Source organism: Myiozetetes cayanensis, unplaced genomic scaffold, assembly GCF_022539395.1.
Source record: "Myiozetetes cayanensis isolate MyiCay16 unplaced genomic scaffold, myiCay2020 scf20-37, whole genome shotgun sequence".
NCBI lineage: Eukaryota > Metazoa > Chordata > Aves > Passeriformes > Tyrannidae > Myiozetetes > Myiozetetes cayanensis.
Window position 1 is genome coordinate 12,678,094 of NW_026087412.1, and position 17,470 is coordinate 12,695,563.

General features: G+C 40.0%; 1 protein-coding gene across 15 annotated transcripts in view; it reads right to left on the reverse strand.

Moving 5' to 3' along the window:
• RBFOX1 (RNA binding fox-1 homolog 1) overlaps positions 1 to 17,470 on the reverse strand; it is a 1,102,859-nt gene that overhangs the window by 627,012 nt on the left and 458,377 nt on the right. For all 15 annotated transcript variants that reach the window (XM_050317469.1, XM_050317468.1, XM_050317472.1 and 12 more), the window contains one exon: positions 10,406 to 10,468. In XM_050317469.1, the coding sequence (XP_050173426.1) occupies positions 10,406 to 10,468 (63 nt within the window). The remainder of the gene's footprint in view (positions 1 to 10,405; positions 10,469 to 17,470) is intronic.

The following is a 17,470-nucleotide window of genomic DNA, read 5'->3' on the forward strand; positions in this document are numbered from 1 at the left end:
GTTGTATAAGGAATGTATCACACAGTAATTTATATTTTTTTTTTCTCAATGTGCTTTTATCTTTTGCATCTAAAACATCCAGTGGAAAAACTTTGTTGAATAGCATTATATAGCTTGAAAAAACCCCATTATTTTCATGAGTCATTGAGTCCATAATCCTTGCCTTATGAGTCATATCATTACAATATCAATATTCAAATCAATATCAATAATAATTTCAATCCATGCCTTTTTTTCCTCATTTCATTCATCTGTCAATGCTTTCCCAAGGTAAAGAGCTTTAGGATGTATTTCATGGCACATCAGCTATTCCATACCCATGATCCTGACCTTTCACCTTACCCTGGACTGCACCTTTGGGAGACAGGGGGTCACCAAAATTGTTTACAGGGAGCACAAGTCACACCAGTTCCTCCTCCAGCAGAGCCAGTGCTGTATTTTCCATGCTGAATTCCTTCTCTGAAAACTGTTAAATATCCAATTTGCTTTTTTTTTTTTTTGACAGCTGTCAAGCACTGAACTAATGCCTCTGAGAACTCCATCTGATGTTTCCAAAACCCACTTCTGAGCAATAATAGTCATGCACGCCCTCATCAAGAACAGATTTCCATCTATTATGAAATTCTGAGAGTGGATTTTATTCTGCCACTTAAACCCTTCAGTTTTCTGCACTTTCCCAGTTCAGTCCTAGTTTTGTCTGTTCTGAATACTCCTGTCTTAACAGAAATGTATGTCTTTTGGTCCCTTTTGCACACTGAATAGAACAGATCCCATGGACTTCCATCTATCAATCCCCTTCACTGTAAAAATTCACCATTAATCCTTCCAGTGAAATATCTGTGGATCTGCCTTCATTACACTTCAGCCTCCTGGTCACTGGATGTGCACTCAAAATCTCTCCATCACTTCTCTCTCTGCTGAGATGCAAACCCTAATTTCTGGTCTCCTCTACCAAAGTGTGTTTAGGGTTACTCTCTTACATGCAGGCTGCATTTTCCCTCTGCCCTCCTTATCTTTACAGTGAACCCAACTCCTCTTTCCTCACCATAACCTGTATTTTCTATCTGCACTACATGCCCTGTTATCAGCAACTACTTATATCTGCCACTAACACAGTGCTGGGAGATCCTGCTGCAATTCTATGTGATTTCTCTTGAATAATTGTGTCATCACCAGGTAGGTTTTGCCTCCTAGTTCAACCTTTTTCCAGGTCTTCCATCAACACTTCAGTTCAAGCAGTTTATCCACCCCCATAAAGAATGGAACTTTGGATAAGAACCTTCCCAACTTTACCACAGACAACACTAGAGTCCCTGTAAATGGGCTGATTTTCAGGTTAGAATATTTTCAGGTGGCTTTTCCATATTTTTTAGGGCTCTTATTCTTTCCATCTTCCACTAAAAGCAATGGAACATGATGTCATTTTTCTCCCCTCTCTTCCTTCAACATCGAGCTCGGGGAACACATAAGGAAGGGACAATATCTCCCCATGGAATGAAGCATGAATCCATGAATCCATGCAGGGCTTCATTCCCAGACCTGAGGGAAGCAGGAGAAACACCTCATAAGGAGGAGAAGTGGATGGAACAGAAAGAGGAGGGAGGGGAATACACCTGGAACTAATGAAATCTCCACAATGGGTGCAGACAAATCAGCAAGTGTGGTAATTTCCGCACATTTTCAGACCACTTTGAACAATAATAAAAGTCTCCCAAGAAACCATGGAGGCACTGTTTGAATATCATGGAGGAGCACTAGTTAGGGGGTGTTTCCAAGGGCCTTCATTTGGGACCAATGTTCTCCAGAAAATTATTTATTGACATCAGGAGACACAGCCAATTTAAATATGGGCCACTGAATCATGAAGGAGTTGTCTCCTGTTACACTGAAGTGTCTTTCAGGGACAACTAGAACATGGTACAAATATCCCCTAACCTACAAAGAACCATTCTATTTCATTTAACTGCACATCAGATGGTACAAAATATTTTTAGCATTTCAAGAAGTGAACTTTAGAGCTGCTTTACAAGTACTCTCTGAAGAATGTTACTGCTCTCTCCCTTTGATACTCAATAAAACTCAAGTAAAACCTGGGCTCTAATGATATTCATCAGGTTATGCAAATACAGGTTTCCTATGGTAGTTAAACATCAAGTCTAAAAGAATAATTTTCTCCTCCACAACCTATTAAATAAACAGAGTCGATTGTTCTGAGCACACCTGTAGGTTGTAAATCTATATCCTCCTGAACACATTCCTTAAATTAACATTCCTGAGCCAGAAATGAGAAATTGTATTGAACTGCCTTAAATCACTTGTGTAGTATCTGCTTTCATTTGTTTTATTGTTGTTCATCATAGCTAAGAGCTAAAATATTTCCAGCTGAGTATTATGTGAAGCTCCACAATTCATGTATTCAGAATTTTTCTGCCTTGAGTGACACAGACACCTCTGTGGAACACATTCTGTTGTACTACTGGTGACCAAGGCACAAAAAAGCTTGTCAGACACAACAAGCCCCATTACCTGTGGGAAAAGACTCAGAACCAGAAAATCCAAACATTTGGAAACCATAAGTCATGCTGAAATTTTCTTTTCGTTTTCAAGGAATCTGAGTGGCGAAAGAATTGACTTGTACTTCTACATCCAAACCCGGCTTATACAAAAGGCAGAAAACCATCTCAAATTGTTTTGTCTCTGCAACTTCTATTACTTGTAGGCTGTGCAGATCTAAAAAATCAATAGCACACAACAACTTGGTCTTGATAAAAACATTATTTGTGAAGGATTTCAGATCAATTTTTTTTTTCTCACTGTAGACCCAATATATACTTTTTTATAACAGTGTCATTTAGCTGTGCAAATTATCCTTCAAGATAAGGAAAAAAAACCCCACCACAAAAACAAACCCTCCACCAAACCCACCCCCTGTCTGGTGTTTCTCTTCTCTTTTCCAGATGTGCATAAAATCGTTCCTCTGGGGTGCAGCTGAAGGAAGAAGAAAGCTCACAGTGAAGAAAAGCAGCAGTTTTATAGGTACTGGGTCAGTCTGGGATAGAGTTAATTTTCTTCATAGCAACCCATGTGCAAATGTATTTTGGATTTGTGACTAAAACAGTGTTGGTACCGGTGTTATTGCTGTAACACTGAGCAGAGCTGGCACAGTATCAGGGTTTCCTCTTTCTTATTTCTCTCCTCTTTTTCCTCACTCCCCCCTCCTCAACCAGTGGGCTGGGGGTGCACAAGAAGTTGGGAGGGGACACAGCCAGGAGAGCTGACTGGAACTGCCCAGAGGAACATTCCAGCCCTTCGATGCTCTCAGCAATAAAAGCTCATGGAATTCAAGGAGGAGGTTGTGAAACTTGTCTTCCCAAGTTACAAGTGATGGAGCCCTGCCTTCCTGGAAATGGTGACACACCTGCCTGCCCATGGGAAACAGTGAATTAATGCCTTATTATTCCTTTCTGTGCACACAGCTTTGCTTCAGCTAAACTGTGTTATCTCAGCACATAAAGAGGTTTTTTTTTCTTGCTTTTATCCTCTAGATTCTCTCCATTATTGCACCGTGGGCTGTGAGGAAGTTAGGGGGGACAGGGAGAAAATCTGACCTCCCAGATAACCCACCACATTCAGGTAAAACAGGTTTCTTGACTTTGTCAGTATAAAGATGCATCCAAGACCGAAATGTAGCACATGGTAGCTGAACATAACTTGTGTACTGGTCTCACAAGACTTGCCTCATCTCACAAGGGCTTGCCCAACTGCTTCCCTCCAGTTAAAACCTGGTCAGCAGAGTCTGCCACGGGCACTTCCCTCCCTCTGCACACACACACAAGCCTGCTCCTTCACCAATCTGCCCAGATCTGCCCTGATTAGTGTGCAGTGATTTGGGGAGGTCACAGCTGAATCTCTCTCGTTAATGCATTAGCAGATGTAACTGTATTTCAACACTTGACAGATACAGGCTTAACTGCTTGGTGAGAAATCCCAAATTCCTAAACCCCAGCGCTGAGTGCTAGAACACCCATCCTGCTGGGGAGCTTCTAGAAAGGTCCACAGGCAGAAGCAGCTCTGGGAGGTACAGCTCAGCTTCTAAAGATATTAAACAGTCCTGAAGGAAGAGTAAATGTTGCCAAATACAATCGTATTCTGTCAAACTCATGCTGTTCCTTCTTTTTAAACTTCTTAAACTATGCAGAATGAGGATAAACATTTCATTTTACATCAACAGATCTGTTCTTATTTCTCAGCACTTCCATTCTTCACCAGAGGTATATTTTTAAAGTGCCATCTCATGTTCAAAATGTAAAGACCCCTCAGTTACATGATTTCTAACACATCTGCCAGGAGCAGAAAGAATTCCCTCAAAGCATGTTGTTTATTTATCGTGCACATGCTACACAGGGATAACAGGACAACAAACTTACCTCAATAACTGACCTCAAATGTCAGAAGGAGGGAAAAAAGAGGAAATTAAATCTTCCCCATCCCTAATTCAATTATTACAACCCAACACTCGTGTTCATTCCCATGAAGAGTGGCAGCAAAGATGCTCCCCTCCTGAAACACTGCCATGCTGTCAGCCCTGTGCCCAGACCTGGCTCAGCAGGATCTCAGATCCTACACTCAGGGCACAAAAAGCCAAATATCATGGCATTAATTTGGCCACGAAAGCCCCACGTGCAGGGACAGAGATTCCCCACTGAGCACAGGCCCGAGGAGCAGCACACAAACATTTAACACAGAAATGAGTCCTCCAGCAAGGCTGAGCTGCTGACAACCCCCAAAGCCCAGCACAGCATTGCTACACTGCTCAGAATTTGCTGTGCTGAACTGCCCAAGTGCTTGCCATGGCTGTACCTTCACTTGGCATAATTAGCATTATCAGAAAAAGTTACTGAAGTCTGTAAGCTCTTCAAAGGAGAAGGAACAAGTGTATATCTTCATTAAGGAATGCTAACAACCCTGACATGACCCACATCATCCCGAGGACTGGTACATTTCAATTAGCTTTGCCCTGTGCTGATAGGACTTCACTAATAATTGCATGATTTTCTTGAGGAAAAATTTCAAATTTTTATGAGATGGGAGAGAGCATGAAATTCTAAGTTCATTTTCGCTGTTAAATGTAAAAATCATTAGCAATAAAAGGTATTGGATTAGAGGGAGAGCAGGAGGAAAGATAGCCCAGTAAGGGAGGCAATGATTTGGGATTTGAGAAACATGAATTCAAATCCTAGTTCTGCTATAGTCCTTCTCCTGGCACATCAGTCAGGCTGCTCAATTTTCTGTCTTCTCCTTCTGTAATAAAGAGATAATAGCACACACTGATCTCACAGGAATATTGGGACTTGATATCTCATAAATGCCGTGACGCTCTGGAAATGGACTTGATCAAAACCCTCCTAATGCTGTGATCTGGAGAATATCCAGAACGCAAACAATTGCCAGTGGAAGTATTTTAAGTGTTTACATGCATGTGGAAAGTTTCCCAATGCCTGCACTTTAATGTTCATGGGGGAAATACCTCAGTAGTGCCACAAGACAGGCTGCTATGTACAGTAAATTGAGAGGCTGAGGTTATTCTCTATTTAACCCCTACAGCTTTTACTTGGAGAACTCAAAACACCACTTAGGAAGATGGAGGATTTAGAAAGTTCACACAGGAATCCATCAGAGAGAAACAGTGACTGTATTTTTAAAAGAGAGGGAGGAAGAAAGAAGAAATTAAGATATTCCTTTACACGAGCACTTGTACACAGCCAATTACGAAGCTAATTTTACTTACAGAGTTCTAAATAATCGATGGTAGTATTTCCAGAAACCCACTTCAGAACACCAAGGCTGTGGTTCAATCCCTGTGTGGGCCATTCACTTAAGGGTTGGACTCAATGATGCTTGTGAGTCCCTTCCAACCCAGCATATCCTGTGAAATCTGTGTTAGGAATCTGTCTCTGGTTTCCAGGATGTCCTATTCGATTTCAGTGAATCTTATGCTCCTGAATCTGTTTTGAGAGAGCAAATTCTAAATGCTTTAGCTGCCCAAAGAAATCCAGATAGGATTGTCTGCAGCAATGATTGAGCACAACCAAGCCAGAGACAGTGTCGTCCCTTATTTCTGGAGAAGAGCTTGATTTCAGTGGAATGAGCAGCAGAACCACTTGTAAATCAAAAGTAGACCATGGATATTCTGGTTTGTAGCCCTTTCACCATTTCAGTAATCACAAATTACAGCAATGGTTTAACAGTGACTCATGGAAACCTCTACTACATGACTGCTCCTTTCATTTAAGATCATTAGTGACTTTACTGATATAAACATCAAATTAATGACATCCAACAGACAGAAACCAACATTTTCTACCTCCATGGGAAATGAAACCTTGGAACACGTAGACTTAAAAAACACCAAAAAAAACCAAAGCCACAAAATTAAACAAAGGTAGAATATTTAGTTCCCTATGCAGGAAAGTGCATCTCTAATGAAATATGTCTAACTAATGGAAAAGCAATATTAGAAATCAACCACCTAACCTTGCACTAGCACTAGGAAAAAAAAAATCAAACACAGGTCAGGCTCAGCTACCTTAGTTAAGCTTTTTTTGAAGAAAAAAACATCCATGAGAATATTCTCCTGCTTATCATTAGGAGCGTGTCAATGCCTCGCTGCTTTTGGTCCTTAATGAATTCCTACAATAACTGCTGAAGATATTTGAAGATACTGCAAAACAACAATGAATAATATGAGAGTGGAGCAGATCCTAACAACTAAACACTTCCCCATCCTGGCTCAGATGAAGTAATGGAGCAGAACTTACTGCATCATTTACGTTATCTAACTACCATTGTTCATCCCTTTTTTATTGTAATTTGCACATATCAGTAATTCAAAGCGCTGCAATTTTAAAAATATTCAACTCTCTAGACTAACACTATCATTCAGACCACATCAGAATACAGAGAGATGAATAAATAAGAATACCATCATTAAAATATTTTTTCTTCTCTATTTATTAGAATAAAATTACAATACCAGCCTATTTCTAAGAGAATTGTGGTATTTTATAATAGCTCTCTTTCACAATTATTTTTTTTGTGCCTCTCAGGTAGAAATCCCTAGATCACACTAAACTCCTCAGACTCCTCTTTGGCATGCCATGTTGTTATGGAAAATAGATTTATTGTACTAACAATTTTAAAAGATGTGTTTAATGAGGGGGAAAAAACAACTCATAATCCCCTATAATAAAATATTTTCAACGCAATAACAGCTATTTTTCTGTTATTTTTTTCCACATGTTTACATTTCCAAGGAAAACACAACTCACTGTAAAAATTAAAGAAAAGGGCTTTAAATGCCTCTTTTTCACTGGCTTTATAGGCCTCTACAGCACAGCAAGTGGTTTTGTGTCACTTGTGACCACCAGAGGAGTCAAGGTGAGACTGTTTTGGAAGGAACAGCCTCTTGGAATACAGCTCTGCCAAAGGATGCAACTCTCAGTTTAACGTGGAGCAGCAGCACTGCCTCATCCTTTGTCTTTACTTGAAAATCTTCTGTCCAAGGAAAAGTATTAGTAGTAAAATTACACTTAACTACAATCTGTTTATCCAAACTGGGTAACAGCTCTACAACATCTGAAGAATAAGAAAACCCAACAGAATGGCCAAGAACACAAAACTTCTCTTTCCAACAGCAATTTTATAATTTTTCTGCCAAACATGGAAACACTTTTTTCAGAAACCTTTTCAGAGAACTCAGGTGGAACACCAAAGAGAAATGTCTTGTTTGCCAAAGGATTGCAGCTTCAGGCAAGAGAGGGAAAAGCACAGTAGTTCATCTTTCCAAATAAGCAGACTCAGAGAAACAGCACAGCCACTGCTGAGTGTCCATCCAGCCTTCTGAGCTGGGGACCCTTCAGTGACCTCCACTTCACTGTCACTGCACACCAGATCAACCCCAACTCTTGGATTTCAGTTTTATCTGGAATACAACATCCAGAACAGGGAGATCGTGGCCTGTGCTGCTGCCCAGCACTGCACCCTACAGCATTCCCACCTTAATGAATGCCAGTTCATCACAATGGAATGGGGAAATTGCTCCAGTTGAGGGAATGACTGAAGACTCTGCTTATCTGGGTTTTACATCCATTTCTGCTCCAAACTGCTTGCCAGTCCCTCTTTGTCCTTGATTTCCCACTGTACATTTGGAACAATAATATCTCCTTTGCCTGCCATGTTTATTTTCAGTTCTTCTCTGGAACTGTCTTTTATTGCTTTGTTTACTGGTTTACTTTGCTGGAGCACTGTAGGCATTACTGCACAATTAACAGAAGGTCAAACACCTAAATCCATAGGCTATGGAGTTGAATTTTTAAAATCCTGGATTCCTCTGTAATTTGATTGTTCAAACCATCCTGCCATCAACATATTTGATGACGAAACAGAAAAATACTGTGAGGCAAGCACAGCTAGAAACGATATAAAAATCCAACTGAAAGACACCGAACACAAAATTCACCGCGATTATCACAAGAGATTTCTGACAAGCGACCGATATCCGTTTCCTTCCACAACAATTCCAGCACCTCACCCCGTCTGTGCTGGAGTGGTCCAGTTTTCCACTGTTTTTTGCTCGCTAAAGGGAGCGGGACAGAGGATTTCCCACTCAGCGATGTAGGACACGTGTCCCCGTGTCCCGGGTGCAGAGGCCACCCCGCCCAGCCAGATGGAGCTCCGAGGAGCCAGCTCATCTCCAGAGCCTGTTACCAGGCAACCTGCTGGGCTTGGGGCTGAGCCTGGCGACAGAGTGACCTCCCAGCCCCAGAAGCTGATTGATAGTCATTGTGCTGGTGGGTTCTGATCACAAGGGAAAAATAATCAAGCAAATTACGAGCGCTTAGATTCGGAAGCGTCAAACCGCCCTCAAACTCCAAATGAGGGTTTTCTTCTTCTTTCTTGGCGTAGAGACCAAATCTCTGCTTTAGCTTATTGAGGAAAAATGAATCTCTTTTCCTTCAGCTACATTTATGGATACTGAGGCACTATATTCACAGTCAAATTAATGTGAGCTTTCTCCAAACATGCTGTGATTATCTCAGGGACCACTGTCTCCCCTGGGTCACAAACCCCAACCTCATCCGTGCAATTTTTACCAGAATTTTTCTAACAAAAGCTGTCAATTGCATCAAATTCTGCTAAGGGCTGGAAGGTTATTCTGTGAGAGAAAATACTGTTCATGACAGAGGAAAAGCTAAAAGCAACAAGCATGCTGAGCACTACAGAATTGATTTAAATCTATCCTCAAGATGAACAGGTTTTGTTGGTTTTTTTTTTATCCAGTAAGCCAGGCAGTCTTTTTGAAATAATGAAATCTTATTTCAAAGACATTAAGAGGAAGATTGTGTTCAGTGTAGGAGAATAAATGCAAAATTCTTCTTCTTTTCTGGCAAGGACTGAGTGTCTAATTTTTTCAGTGACATGAAACTTTGTGTGTTGGGGCAGAACGCAGCTACCAATATTAATAGATTTGAACAAAAAAGGGAATCTAGTCCATTATTTTGTCAACATAAAACAAAGAACACTATAATTATGAATTTATATAAAGCAGAAACATAGTCTGTCCAGCATAGAACAAGCCATTATTATTACCTAACACAAAGCATTAGAGCATTGCAGATTATTTTAAGCAGAGGATTATCAAAAATTGTTTGAGAAGTACCAAATACACACCTACCAAGAATCACACTCTTATTTTTTTCTGATACTGATGTATTTAAGTATAAAAAGTTATATCCTGATTAAAAAGTGCTTAATCAATATTGTTCTATGTATGTGCTACAACAAAAAACTTGACTAGAAAATAAATTCCAAGTACGAAAGAGCAACAGGTAGTTTGGATTTGAAAGCCTCTTCTCAGAAAAAAAAAAAAAAAGGTAAAAAATTAATCAGCACAAATACTTTTTTGAACACAATTCATGATATTCCTTATTCTGACATTATGAGAGTGATTAAAATAGAAAGCATGATGAATTAATTATCCATAGTTGTTGGAAGGGAAAAAAGCGTCTGTGACTAATCTGTACACAAAGTAATCAGCCAAAGGTAAAACACTCTCAGTAGTGACACAACCCCAACACGTCCAAGGGAAATACAAGAGAAAATCACTTTGACCCACAGCCAGAACCAGGCAGGATTATTTTCTAAGCCTGTCACTGCCAAGCTGCTGTTCACTGAAGACTAAAAGTGATCAGACCTTTCGCTCGTGGTCTATTAGTCTTGTGATGCAGCATCAGCACAGCAAGCTGAGGAGCCCAATGAAGTATTTCCTCATTCACTGTGGCAGCACAGCAGAGATTTCAGTGCCATTGCAAGGGGAACAAACACACAACACAGATCAGGGACTTACTGAGAGGAGGCTCCGATCATGGAAACAATAGGCACCACTTGCATGGGGCTTCTGTGTGGTTTCCTGTGGGAAGAAAAACACATTCTTACTGGAAATGCAGGATTCAGGAGTTCGTGTTTGTGCCCTGGGCCCACAGAAGGTTGCAGGTAGGCTCAGAGATTCAACAAACAATACAAGTGCTAAGGTGTTATTTGGGCTGTCCAGGAAGGGCTGCACACATTATTGGGTCATAAGTGCACGTTGATTGTAGTGCAAAGCCAAACAGAAATCTGCTTATTGAGTCACAAGTGCCAACAAAGATTTTATTATTTATTTATCACTCAACAGACAGTAAACATTTCCAGACAATTTCCAATGTACTTGAACCCAAAACCCTATGTTTTCATTACAGACTTATCTACTAAAATAGACATTACTAAGCTATAGTTGTAAATTTTCCCCAGCACAGGTTTCTGTTTCAATAGGAACACACAACTGTGATTTACTTTTTGTGTATTCTTCCACTGAAAACTTGAAGCACTTTGCAAAAGCCGAATTATCATAAAATACACGATCAACAGGGGCCCTTCAGAACAGATTTACAAGCACCTAGCTGGGAAATCCAATCAGGTAATTCTATTCCATGCCACTCTTTTTTATTGATGAGCAGCTGGTGACATGTAACAGTTGAATGAATTATTCACTGAATTTCAGAAGTTACAGTAACTTCAGACATGTTTTACCGAACAGATTCACCCTACATGCATTTTTCATTTCCACATACAAGTGGTAATACATACTCTCCGATACAAATACTCCTGACAATAGAAACACTGCTCATATTTTGAGTCTTCAAAGATAATTCACACCTAGATCCATGTATATCCAAATCATTCTCCAGATAAATGTAACATTTTTATATACTTAATATTTTTATATGTTTCAATATACACATTATGCATTTTCTATAGTATAAGTATATAGTATAAAAGTATATATTCATATACTTTTTATATACTTCAGTAAAATTCCAAACAGTAAATATACTGAGTAATTTTTCACATTTTCTTCCTTATATGTGATTTCATTTTAAACAAACAAACAACAAAATAAATCAGTAAATAACAAATCAGTAGAGGGTCTCCCTAATGCAGCTGAGGATAAAGAGCAACAAGAACCAGCAGTCCCAGCAAGGTATGTGCTCTATAAATATATCAGGAGTGTTGCAACAATCACACATACTGACAAAAAAACCTCAACAACTTAAGAATGTGATAAAGAGAGAACCAGCAACTTGTATTTGGAGCTCCTCAGAGCTGAGACCATCACTAGGGGAGTACCAGAGAAAGAGCCAAGTTCACAGCTGATGTTCCCAGCAGGAATTCCAGCTGTCTTACTGTCCAATCCCCCCACGTTAACCAATTCCTGAGCTGAAGACACTGAGTTTCTTTTTATTTATTTACGGCTGGGCAAAAGGAAGAGTGGCACATTTACAAACCTGACAAAGTTCTGCAAAGATCTGTCCCCATCCAAGCAAACACCGGGCCCTGGCTGAGGCAGTGGAACCCTCCTGCACTGCAGCAGCCAGCTCAGGGCAGCTCCCTGAGCAGTGCAAACCACAGGATATCCACAACATTCCATCACCTGCCACACAGCAGGGCCCTACTTCCAGAGCAATTCCACAAAATGCCTGTTACTGAGTGCACTGAATTTGTTACCCAGCTCCTCAGGCGATATATAAACAATGAGCAAGACTCTCAGTCATATTCACATGATTATAAGGAGCAATTTTCAGCAGAAGGAAACACAGCTGAAAAATTCCAGCAGTTTTGTGGAAATGAACCTACATTCTGATAAAATCCTATTTACAAGCCTCAAGATAACCTAGTTGACTCTGGGCTTGGACATATACCTTATTTTTACGCTGACATGAAGTGTCATTAGACTGTCCACACAGCTACAAGCAATCTCATTGAGAAACACAAGATACACATTTTCAGTCCTAAATTTTTCTTTTCCACCACTTCCATGAATTGAAACAAAACACAAAGTAGGCTCTTGTTTTGCATTCCTATCACACTGAAAAAAACTCCCAGTGAGCAAAGTTTTCTTTGCATCTGATAATACAACATTTGTATGTGACAGGCACACACAACAACAGCAGGGTGACCACTCACAGTGCTCCTGTTGTTCTGAGACAAGCAAAACTTGACCCAAGTTCTGCTAAGTTAGCATGGAAACGTCTGGTAGAGAGGATGAGGGTTTCAAATTCACTTAAAAATGAAAAAGTTGCGATTTCAGGTGAATATTTCAGGTGCAAAAAGTACTGAGAGTACCTCTCAGGCAGCCCAAAGAAGCAGAGGTTATTCTACAGGGTCACTGAGCAAGGGAGCCCCAGGCCATGCAGGTTTCACAAACTCTTACCATACCCAAGCATTCCAAGAGTATCCCAGACATGTTATTATTTTTTCCACAGAAGTAGCTTCCTTAAGCATTAAAGGAAAAAAAATGATAAAAAAACAAATAACCTAAAGCAATATTAAAAATTACTACTAATACATACCCACAATTAAGTCTGACTTAACATCTACTGCTTCACACCTGTATCAAAAGCCTACGTCTAAATTGATCTAATCTGATATTTTTTATTTTAATTGTATTCTAAAAATGCAATTAAACAATGATATCTGTTGCTGCAAGTTAAAAGCCATTCCCCTTAGATAACAGCCAAATGCAACAAGCAGTGAGTTTTGCCATCATTAGACTTCTAACCATATTACTTCTATTTTGAGGCTTTTTTGTTTGGTCTCAGTTTAATTTCCTGTCAGCCTTACAAGAGATTTCTAATGTTTGGGCTGTAGGATATGCTCTGATTAAAAATAATCTTCCCAATTACTGCCTGGCATGAGTCTACTGCCACATGCACTCTGCCACTGGCTTCTGAATTTCTGTCAGCAGTAATTGTGTCTGTAGCTTCTAACTGTAAATGAAAACCCAGGGGGCATATTTGGGTTCCAGTTTCCTTTGCCCAGCCATATCTTTTAATTTGCACTGTCTGTCAAAAGGAGATGTTCGTAGGCACTAAAAGGAAATCCTCAGAACATCAGGTTAAAAAAAAGGGAAAAGAAGAAAAAAAAAAGAAATGCAACTGGAATACGATAAACCACATTTGATATTTATGCCAGCACGCTCAACAGAGGCAGAGCAGCTCCCTGCATGGATTAGCCTTAGAAGAGGGGGACTGCAACCATTTACTGAGCATTTCTAGCTGCACTTATTTAACCATTACATTTAGTCACAAGTCTTAAGCATCACCTTACTCCTGTTCTTTTGTTGGAATGTGATCATTCTAATGAATGTCTGAAAGAAAAGCATTTCTTCTCACCATGGGAAGAAGAGCTTCTCAGGCTTTGGCTCCTGGCCTAAACTGTTCCCTGGGGTTACCTATCCCCAGGAATGACCCTCAGACATGGCTGGAAAGGTGGCATGCTGTCACCAGGGAATGCTGCCTGTGTGACAAGAGCAGGATGGAAGCACAGGGGCCCTGGGTCAATTTTCTAAAGGATCTTTGGAAGAATGAAGCACTAGGCACAGACTGTACCCCGTGAAGTAGATACAGAAGAAACTCAAGGAGTAGAAAAATCTCTCATATAATGTCATCAACAGTGAAACTTTGGGTAGAAAGGAAAAAGAACAACCAGCAACCCAAAGTACAGTCGAGAATGTGTATATGGGATATATGGTATTAATGCACAGAATGATATTATGAAGACTATTAAGAAGACAGTTGCAATTATTGCCAGTTGCTAATATTAACTGTAAAACAAAAAATACTGCAAAGTCCTGGGCAAATAATTTTCAGTCTCTAATCTGTCCAAATTAAGTAAATTATTGTCTCCAAACTAAACTGACACATGGCACATTTGGAACCCAAAGAGCATATTTTTGTACACAGCAATCACAAAAGTTTTCTTTGTGATGGGAGGACAGATACTGAATTGGGTGAATGTGAGCAGGGATTTGTCCAAATACCATCTGAAACTGAACAGCTTTTCTTGGAATAAGAACTTATTTGGAATATTAACTCCAAATGCCAGTGCTCTGCATTATGCTGGTTGGATTTATATGTTTACATCTGTACGGGAGGGGAGACAGTCTGGGAGGTGAGAACAGACTCGATGTCAGCTCTGTCCTGGACCTTTGGCACATCATTCCATAGTGTAACCTCCCTGCCTTCAGGGCTGTGCCCCTTAGCACATCTTCTGTGCAATGTGATGACAAAAGACCGGTGACAGATGAGAACTCCAACACATCAGCTGAAACACCCAGTTTGCCATCTGCACAGCAGAGGCTGGGACCATTCATAACTGCTCGGTATTACAGGAGGTAAAAATGCCATGGGTCTGTCTAAATATTGATTATTTTTCAAATATTTTAAAAGATTGTTTTTAAAATGTTGTACAAGCTGGGCAAGAAGTTCTTGGTGCCTCCCCACTGAGCCCTGCAGGGCAGCAGTGCTGTACAGGCTGCAGTGACTGTGACACCCTCAAACTGTATCTGCTTCTCTTTCCGTACCTCACTTGAAATGAGAGCATCATTTGCAAGGAATATCCCCCTACCCATGATTGAAACTGCCAGAACTTTTAAAATAAACACCTAATTTTTAAAATATAAGGTAAGCCACCCAGTTCAGAATGGTTAATCCTGTGAGTGAGCCCATGCTGATGGTATTTATTCAGTGTAAACCCTGTAGTATTAAGCAAAACAGTAAACACGTCATGAAGCTGAAAAAGATATTGGTCCCTTAAAAAAAGGACCTTTCAAAGTTTTGGCTACAAACACACTGGGGAGAATCAGCTGCCCTGTCAGTGCAGGGAGGGGGCAAAGCCCCAGGCACTGAATTTCTCTATTACTATTTAACAGTTTCAGAACTTTTCTCCTAATTTATTTTGTTTCTCCCCCCTCTCCTGCAGCACAGACTGTTCTGCCCCGTGAGCAGGTAGAGCAATTCCCCCAATATCAGCAAGATTACTCACATGTTAACCATGGAAACATTCCTGGGCCCGTCACACTAAATGATCATTTCTCACAAATTCCAGGGAACGAGGCATTCAGAGGAGATGCAGAAATAACAAAGTAATTTGAAAAAGGCTGAACTGTTCTCATCTACCACTGTAGAGAAGTCCTTTCATCAATTCCAGTGGTGAGCTTTTAGCCCTGAACACCCTGCTCCCGACAAACATTAAAAAGCGGGAACATTATACTTTCAGAACAGCAGTTTTACACTCAGCATTTTTAAACTAGTGGTTCTCTCATCTGTCACAGGTCAAGAAATGAATCATGCCTGTATAAGCAATGCAGTCTGGAAAAAAATTGCAGATGTAGAGAGAAGAATAGTAAACTTACTTATTTTTTCTCATTTTTTTAATAAAATTTTTGACATTGCTTAAGAGCTTTAGATGTTAATAAATAACATCTGAAATTAATGACCAGAAGAAATGAAAATAAAACCACAACAAACCCCCAAACCCACCAGTTTATCCGACAGCTTTGTGATTTATGACATAATTATTCTTACAGAAACAGCACAACTCTAGGCTAAATCCATGAGCCCTAATGGAAAAGCAGTATTTGGAGGGTACAGCAAATTCCACTGACTGGAGCAGATTTCTTGTGGACCAAAACAAAGAAAAAAAAGAAATCTAATCTGAAGGTAGAAGTTATAGCCACCTTTGCACATGGGCTATCTGAATTTTATCAAAAGCACTCTTTAGGAAGTAAGATCTCAGTCTAAAAAAGAAGTAAACAGTAAAATAATATAAATCTTCTATGTTTGTAGATTTATTGCTGCTAACTGTAATGACTAGAGTTGATTTCAGAAAGACAAGTTGGTGTTTATTTTACACAAAGAAGGAGAGCCTTGGGCTGGGGTTCTTTTCAGAGGAATTATTTGTTGATGTTTCCAGCTGATTATGACTGTAAAATGTAAAGTCAAAAGTACAGAGAAGCCCATTAAGATTCCACACCTGAGTTCAAGTTCTGACTTCTGATCAGAAGGGAAATAAAAAAAAAAAAAAAAAAGGAAGCAGCTCAGGTTCAGTGCCAAGGGAAATAAGCAGATTTTCCCCAAGAGCAACATGATTTTCATGGGAGGAAAAAGGACCCAAAAGCATAAATATAAATGATGCAACCTATAGCCCAGGCACATAGAATACATCTCTGCAGAACCACTGGGCCCAGATTTGTAATTTTAAATAAACAAACAAAAAAGATTGATTTGTTGTGGTGTTTTTTTTAACTGGAGTCCTTTGTAGGTGCGCTACATCCAAGCAGAAAAAGAACCACATTTGCAAGCATCACACGTTCTGTTCTCCCTCCCCATTTCTGAATGACCAGTTCCACACCTCTTTTTTTCCTCGCTCTGTAACCTTTCCCAGTGTCCCAGGAAAATCATGAGCTGCAGGTAATGGTACCTTCTCCATCACTCACAGCATCAGGAGCTTCACACCACTAAGCTGACACCTGTGAAACAAGACCACTTCTCAGTGAGGAGAGAGGTCAGAGGCTGCCAAGGTTGGGACAGGAGCCTGCTGGCTGCTGCAAATCTCTCACCGGTGCATTTGAGCCTGACACTTAATATTCAAACTGAATTGCAAGCTATGTACTCAAGGATAAAGCTCGGTAATAATAAAGATTCACAGTCTGACAGGCTCAGCATACAAATTCTCAGGGCTCACAGCTCATTGTGAATATTTTTTTCTTTAATCTAAAAAGGAATCGGGAATTTTCCTTTCATAAAATAAACAGCAGTGCTTCCCATTTAGTGAGGGAAACAATGGAATGAGAAAATACAATTTTAGTCTGTATTTAGGTATTGGTAAAGAAGCAGACATTTTATTTCAGTAGCAGAACACTGTGTACCCAGTCCTTGCCTTGCCCATCAGACACAGGAATACATCAAACAAGGTGTGCAGTTTCTTTTTGCAGGGCCAAATCCTTTGAGCCAGAGACCCACTACTTCAAACCATCTAAGAACTTGCCCAAATTTCTGAAAACGTATGGTTTGTATGTAGCACATCAGCTGTG